The sequence below is a fragment of the Cotesia glomerata genome, linkage group LG2, assembly GCF_020080835.1.
Source record: "Cotesia glomerata isolate CgM1 linkage group LG2, MPM_Cglom_v2.3, whole genome shotgun sequence".
Lineage (NCBI taxonomy): Eukaryota > Metazoa > Arthropoda > Insecta > Hymenoptera > Braconidae > Cotesia > Cotesia glomerata.
The window spans coordinates 25559329-25568108 of record NC_058159.1 but is presented as its reverse complement, the minus strand read 5'-3'; the positions used below and the strand labels follow the sequence as shown (position 1 = coordinate 25568108).

The 8780-nt window shown below is 29.8% G+C and overlaps 1 protein-coding gene across 1 annotated transcript; it reads right to left on the bottom strand.

Annotated features, from left to right (window-relative positions):
* Nucleotides 1-4923: 4923 nt before the first annotated feature.
* On the bottom strand, nt 4924-7805 carry LOC123260028 (protein yellow-like). Its single transcript, XM_044720950.1, has one exon. The coding sequence runs from the start codon at nt 7445-7447 to the stop codon at nt 6149-6151; it is 1299 nt and encodes a 432-aa protein (XP_044576885.1). The 5' UTR covers nt 7448-7805; the 3' UTR covers nt 4924-6148.
* Between the last annotated feature and the right edge of the window lie 975 nt (nt 7806-8780).

Genomic DNA, 8780 nt, shown 5'->3' with positions numbered 1-8780 from the left:
TCCGATGAATCTGATGATAAAATAACAATCCGCGGACCAGATACTATTTCTGGTTGAAAACTGGAGTTCGTTAACCAGCTTGCGCTCGATTCATTTATTGTTTTTGCTTCTGGAAATTCTAATGAACTCGATGGGTTGTAAATTCCGTAGGCAGGAAATAATGACATTGTCTAAAATTATAGTTTTATTTAATAATAATATCAATCGTATAATATACGTTGGTAAAATAACCTCTACTTACCAATAATTTATATCTTTGTCAATAAATTATTAATAATTATCAATAGTCACCGCTAAATATTACAAGTATTTCATAATAAATGACAATTATTACTTTGGTTAAATAATTTCAATGTAATTATTGTGGTAATGTAAAATAATAAACTAACAATAACAAAAAAAACATCACAACCAACTGGATAATGTTTATTTTTGTAATTAGTGTCTGTATTACTCGCTTGGCGGCGCAGGTGAAAGTCACGCAAGTCAGTTTTTAACACTTTTATTTTTCTTTACAAAGAAAGTAGAAAGATGCGAGATTCGAAAGACCGGTAAAAATATTTAATGATTGAAATCAATTGTTAATGAAGGTAATTAAAATTTTAATAAGTTAATACAGTTATAATTTACGGTCTTAAACCGTTTGAACAATAAATAGTGGTTTTTAAGATTACTTTAGATATGAAAATTAAGTTAACCGACATCTAAAAATTTTTATAAATTTTTTTATTAAAAAAATTATTACAAAAAAATAAGAAAAAAAAATTTCATCTGTAAAAAAATTTGAGAAACTACACGTGCAATTTTTAAAAAATATTTTGTAGTACTAATTAAATGATTTTAAAAAAATCAAAAAATTAAAAACGTCGGCTAACTTCTGTATCATACTTTAGATCACGATTGTAGAAAATTTCATTAATTTTTTTCAAATAAATGAAAACTTCGGAAAATACGCTCTTTTAGAAAATAAATAATTGAATAATTTATTGAATAGCAGATAATTTTTTCTAAAATTTTTAGTTTACAAATATTTGTCAATTTTAAGATTTTTGTAACAACTAAGTTATTATGAAAAAATTACCATAAAAAAATTTCACCTTCAAATTCGATAGAATTACAAAGTCAAATTTTTTTAAAATATTTTATTTCATGATCGATTTGCAATAAAAATAAAAAAAAATCGTCAGATGTCTGCTGATTTCATTGTCATAATTAATGCATTAATATACTTATGAGGTGGTTATGAAAATAGGTGAATAATGCAGACAATACACCTATGAAGAGATGTCAAAATTGTGGGAAGCGTATATTATTTATTTATGAATGATCTTTACATTGCACCGTAAGCAAACATTTATGCGAAAAAAAAAATTCATTATGTTAAGAAATATTTTTTAACTCTCAATAAATACTAACTGTTGGTGAATATGCTTTTCTTCATAAAAAATATTTATTAAAACTTAAAAAATAATTAGTTATTTTTAATAAATAGCTGATTTGTTTCCAGATAAATAAATTTATTACCGGTTAATGAATTCTTGTCAGTGAAGATTTGCAATAAAATAATTTATTAAATGATTAATAATATATTACTGAAAACATTCAGTGGTAAGAGTGTGTGATAATAATCAAAGATTAAATTTTCTATCATGATTATAAAAAATTTCACGAGTATTAATAACACTTATTTTATTTTACACCGCATAAATATCAGGTGCATTCAATAATAAAATAAATAATTGACCTAGGCAAAAAATTAGCAGGTGTAAAAATGATTCAGGTCAAACGTCATTGAGGTTTAGCGAAGAAAAAATTATTACGCAAAAGTCATTTAACCATCGATAAGTAAATGTCAATGACCTTTATACTGTTTACTCAAAGCATTAGTGAAATTACGAAATGAGTAATATATGAGTCACTGACTAATTTATTGCTCAATGATTTTTTTTCTCCATGAAAAACCCGATTTGGGATAAACAAAGTCCATGAGACGTTCAGAAAAATTATTATTAGTTTTTCGAGGACGACTAAACACAAAAGGGAAAAGCCTAATTCGAGATTTCAAGAACAACGAATTTCAATATATTTAATTAAATATATTGCTAAAATATAGCCGTCATAAAACTTTTTCATTTCCTTGAAACTACTTACGTTATATTATATTATTCACGCCAAAGTCACGAGACGTGTCTATAAGTGTTAGTCACAGTGCGATTCCTAATGCAAATTCACACAATAAAATAAATTCCTTAAAGCTATGAAAAAAAATATTCAATTTTAATTAAAAATCTTTCTTATTATTATTTATATACAGAAAAATAGTAAATAATCTCGACGTAAAAAAATTTTACAGTGAAAAAAAAAAACAAATAGCAAATTTCATTGCTTTTGCTGGTAGTTATTACAAAATATCAATAAATAGTAATTTTTTGCTATTGAATAAGGCGAGTAAATTATAAAAATAGAAAAACAATTATGTAATTTCAAACGGTTTTAAATCTAAAGATTGGAATCATTTGAATGATTAGAATTTTATAATTCAATTTGAATACATACATAAATGAATAAATATACGCTTTTGAATTTCATAGTTTGTATTTACTTTTATTTAAGTTTACACTTTTACAATTACACGTATTTTTATTTTTGATTTCAATATAATCTTTGACATTGTTTACTTATAAAATACGATACTTAATATAATTATAAAAATAAAAAGACGGTAAATAAATTTTAATTCATTTTAATCTAATTCAATTGAAAATTTACTGATATAAAAAAAAAAAAAACATTTAAAAAATTGAAACTTTTTTTTCAATTCAATTCATCTCATTGTTTCTCGTCTTCTGCGTTGCAGTTGCGACAGATTTTAACAATGTAACCATACAATTGTCAAGTAACAATTATCAATAATAATTCCATTATTTAAGAATCGTATTCGAAAAAACAATAAATATTTTTATTTTCAGATAAACAAAAAAAAATTATTGCGCATTATATAATTTCAGATGTCCAGTTAAAAAAATAATAAAATGAATTTACACAAGTGCTAATAATAAAGACATAGGTATTATTGAAGTGACACTACTTTAAATCATATTTGATCTCAAAGATACTTGCTTCAATATCGTGGTCGACTGACACAAGTTAATTAAAAGCTGTCGGGATCCTCATATATACATATGATAAATAAATATATAGATTGATGTGTAATAAAGAGTGAGATCTTAGATACTGCAGAACAGGAGTCTTGGTTCTCAATTAATGTTCTGCGTACGTACCATGAAATCATTGATCGTGTGTCATGTATCTTGTTAATCAAAAACCACACCTGAATGTCTCATCAGAACGAGGCCACACACTATTCATTATCCAACATAATTTACCTTTTATTTACATTTATATTTGCCATTTTTTTAGGATATGAATAATGAATAGAAGAAAAAAAAAAGTTTGGAAAATCCAAAAGTGCACGCCTCATAACGCTCATTCATTTTTTAAGAAAAAATAAATTGTGTAACTGATAAAAAAAAAAGAAAATGATAATTAAGTAATTTCTTACAGTATTTTTTTATTTTAAAAAAATCTAGCTTTATCAAGTCGCGCCATAGTTTTCACGTGACAAATAAGAAAAATTCGTTTGTCTTTGTACGGTTATATCGTAATAAATTTTAATAAAAATTTAATTTAAAAAAAAAAATACATAAACTAGGCTACTGATATGAAATACGGACCCAGTTCATCGCATTCGTAAACTAATAAAAAAGGTCCGGTCTTGAAATATCAATTTGTTCGGGAGTAATCATTGGTACATCCAAAATGGGGTGACATCCGGACGTCCACGTAAAATTTTTTTCAAAACGTTTTTTTTTTCAAAATAGCTACATGAAATGATTTTAGAAAGTAAAAGATGGTTTAATTTAAGTGTTTTCTCCGTGTACATCTACTTATATTATTGTATAAGTGTAATATGGTTGTGATAGAGACATTTAAAGATCACAAAATTGCTTGACCTTGACGAGTCGAGTATAAAGCACAACCTCACGCGCTTCGCACTATGAGGCGTGCAATTCAATTCATTGAAGGCACTATTGATAGTTGACGTCTTTTATTTATTTCTATTGAGTTTGGATTTTTCCTTATACTACCAGTTCAATGAGAGTTAATTATACGCTTATACGGTAATAAAAATCCAGCTTACCTCGTCAATGACATCTTATAGTTTTAAATATATTAATAGTATTCTATTTTACTTGTATATTTTTAGGTTTAATGGTTTTATTTTTCAGCTGAAAATAATATCAACTATGATTAACTTTTAAATTAATGACACAGAAATAATCAAGGACACGGTAATTTGAATAACAAATTCGCAAGAAAATTTAATCAGCTGTATTAATAGATAGCAATCTTTACCGTGTGTGTATATTGACTTGGATACTTTACTTACGATACATTCGTTACGTTCTTTGCTGAACCTTTGATAGATGGGTAATCATTTTAAATAATAGTTAATCTCTAAGTAAATTCTATTGTTAACGGCACGTATTATTTTAATTAAATTAATCAGCATTGCTGTCATGTTGTGTGACGAATGCTCGTCGTAAGTAAAAAATAAGTAAAAGAGAAAGGAATTGATATGAAGCGTTGAAACGCAAAAAATTTTTTTTATAAATAATTTTAATTATATATTTGATGAAGTAGGACTGTAATTTATAATACTGAAAATTGTGACCATCAGACAATTTTTACAGACTAATTATAATTACACGTTATTAGACGGGATCATTTGGAGAATAGAAATGTGAAAATTTTTAAAGATAGAAATTTATTTTATTTACTTGTAAATAAATTATTAGATGTCTACTTTTAGTATCATGGTAATTAAAATAAAAATTTATTGAGAAGAAATGTACACACTAATTCATACAAATATAAATTTTATTTCATTTTTTTTATATAAATTAAACAAAGGGTGCGTATTGTTTAGTTGCAGACAAAAATTAATCTGAAGAAAATGATTAAGACTGTTGATGGGCCCCCGGGTGTGTCGCAAAGTAGAAAGAGTAAAACCGCAAATGACAACTCTACGGTATTCCATCTACTAAAATGTGCGTAGTGTGTTTTGTACGTTAAACAAAACTAGGACAAGCTCATTGTGCGTGTTTTTGTCCGTCCCGGTTGCTTGGGTTGCGCGCGAGCATGAACAATTGTGAGAGAATCTGCGGTATAATTCACCGGACATTTACCAGTTAATGTTTTTTTTTTTTTCATTATTTTTATTTATACCTCTTATCAACACATTTACTTTCTAACTCTTACTTAAATTAATAATAAAATATTATCAACTATTGTTGTTAATTATAATTATCATTGAAATTATTATTATAATTATATTATTTATCTTTTTATAATTTATGCGAATATCGCAATTATGTAATATGTACCTTGATACTTTGGCTCATATTCGAGAATATTTGTCCATGAACCGTGTGCTCTTAATTAAATTTACAAGTAATTGAATTATCGGATGAGAAAATAATAACAGCAGTTTTAAATAAATAAAAAATTTAATTATGACAATAAACAAATTAATTTTTATGTTGTGTTTTAGATTAGAAAATTCAAACAGCAACTGGATAAATTTTATTCTGGCACTCTATCAATTATTTGTGCAAAGTGGACCTATTTATAATCATAGGTTGGACGTTGATTTAATAAACATCAGAAGTAAAAATTTAATAATAATAAAACCACCTTAATTTTTCACGCTTGAATTATTAACAAGGCTAGTATTATACATTTAAGAAGATAAAATTCATAAGAATATTTAAAAATTTTTTTTTTTAATAAATAAAAAAAAACTAAATCTTAAAATATAAATTTTTTAAAATTATCTTTTGAATTTTAGCTTCTTATACATCCAAACTATTTTATAAATAATATTGAATTATAAATATTCAAATTATGAATTAATAATTAGATTTTTAGATTAACTATCCACAACTGGACGGCAGCACGGTTCATAAGATGTATTGAAGCTCGACCGAGTATCAGTGATGTTTTACGGAGATCACATGAAACTGCAGCTGCTCGTTGGTGACGATGACGACGCAAATGTTGTAAAAAGTTTAGCTGCTTATATTTCCTATTTAAGAGCTAAAGTGAGAATAGCCAGGATGAGGGTGGCCATCGCAAAGGCGACATGATCGGCAGCACCACCGGTTATTACCAAAGCTGGGGGTGCTGTGCCGTCCTCGTGGTACTGGTAGCTCTTGTAGCCGGTGGAGATCCTAATAACCCGGTAGTTGGCCACAGAGGGGTCTACCCTGTTGTTGATAAAGTTCTGGAGGCTGTTAGTGACACACCACAAGTTACCGTCTTCATCAAACCCGAAAGTGTCTGGCCATTGCATTTGTACGTGATCGCGGGAAATGATTCTCTGCCCGGTGACGAATGACGGCTGGTTCTTGGTGTCCCACATGGCGACCGCGTCATCAGCAAGAAGACCGAAATAAAGCACACCAGAAGCTGACATCATCATACCGTCGGTTTGTGAACTCTTCCGTCCAATATCACGTACAAATGAATCAACATTTTCTGTGTTGTTTTTCAGAACGGAAGTCGGAATAGCGTATAAATTAAATGCTGACAATGGTGAGTAGTAAACGTAACGCTGAGGAGCGTCAACAGGTGACAATGCAATTCCATCAATGGGAATCGGCGATGTTATCCATGTGCGTGCCACCGAAAAACCAATAGCCTCTGATTTTGGTTTCATTGACTCGTGTCTTATTTTCCAGGACTTGTTTTCACGCAACGAGAAGACTATCAGACCAGGATCTGTCTCACTGGTGTCTGAGATGTAAGCGTACCCACCGTCAGTGTGATCCAGCACGATGTCATTGAGAAAAACTTTGTCAGCGGCAGTTACCGATTCCGGGAAGGGAAAACTGCGGAGAACTTCACCGTTTTTCTCAATGTCTAAGATAACTAATCGTGGCGGGCACCTGGCTTTGGCCTCAGTGGTCATCGTGGCTGTTCTACCGGTATCCAGGACCCACATTCTGCCCTCGGTGTCGATCTCCATGCTCTGGATGAATTGAAACGCTCTGCAGTCCCCTACAGCCTGCATATCCCACGACGGATAGGCCTCAATTTTCGGTGACCAGTTTCGGTTTTGAGGCTCTGCTGGTACCACACCAAGAGTGATTGGCACTCCGTGCTTCCACCTAGGTATTGTCAAAAACATTCGTTTTCTCCAGAATTTTATTCCCGCAATTGCATTGTTTTCAGGTATGTACTCGTTGCGGTCAATTACTTTGGTCCGTATTTCTTCAGAAGGCCACACAATGTCCATCGTGTTCCACCGGAATATCTCGCGAAATTGGTCGATCGCGGAGGCGACCGCCAACACAGCCAGGAGGATCGCTACCTGCCTCAACATCGCGTAATAAGAATGATTTATTTTTTTAGCAGCAACAACAAACAATTTAAAAACAAACTTTTAAAACACACCCACTGCTAAAAACTCAACAGTTTGTATTTTTGTTTAAGATTTTCTTGGAACAAATACGATAAACGTATTTTCAAATGTTCCTCGAGCTATTCTTAAACTTGGTGATCTTATTAGAGTTTTCCGGGCTTGTGCCAGGGCGGTACAGTTACTTAACTTGTATGATCTCACGATTTAAAAGTAAAGTCAACGAATCTGCCGAAGAGTAAATCGGTCTGGTCCATGCAGTTGGACGTCCGCGTTTTTACTGACTGACGAAGGCGCGAAGCATCGTCGTCGTGCGTCGTTCAACAAGGCGTCGTCCCTCATATTCTACCATTGCCCCTTCTTCTGCTTCTCTTCTCTTCTCTTCATATTCACTTCTCTATCTGGTTCTCTATCAGTGGTATACCTCTGCTCCATGCTATCTCTACCTCTACTTCTATCCATTCTATTCCTAATTCACTCTCTCGCACCCTACTATTATTGTGTTTGTCGCCGTCCTTTTCACTCCATTACAGGCTTTAGTCCTTTATGTTTTTATATTATGCATTATGTATTATGTATGCTCATAACAGCTTGCTATTTCTTCTCCCTACTCCATCATCGTCGTCATCATCATCATCATCATTATCATCAACTACACCAACATCATCGGTGAAACTTTAGAGTTACGCCTTCTATTCTGTTTACTTATGTCTTTGCTTATTCGATAGGAAAATTTACTGTGACAATTTATTGCTTATGTAAATAAATCCTTATTACTGATTATAATAATAAGAGAGCAATCAATCAAGTAAATAATCAATTTAATAACTCTAATATTATTATTTTTAAAAAACTTTAAGAATTGATTGCGAAAAAAAATATCGGTACAATTAAAACTGAATTAATTTTTTATTATTTATTCTAAATTTATAACACCATTAATTACATATTTATTCAAATATTGAATTTATGTTATAAAAAAATGGCAGAACATATTGAAAAATTCTTTTAAAAAGTGGAACATTTTCATAAATTTTCAAAAAAATTTTTTTTTATTTTTCAAATTATTTTTATCATTTATTGTAGATATTTTGATAGAAAATAATACTTTTGAAGTTTAAAATATAAATTCTTAGATATTTAAAGAAGTTTATTTACGAATAATGCAAAAAATATTATTATTATTTTAATTTTATTAATGCTTCATTTTTAATACCTTTTAGTTTGGGCTCAGAATCTCCCTATTATATTTCATGATTCAGATCATAAATGAAGGGACGAAAGAAGAAAGAAAAAA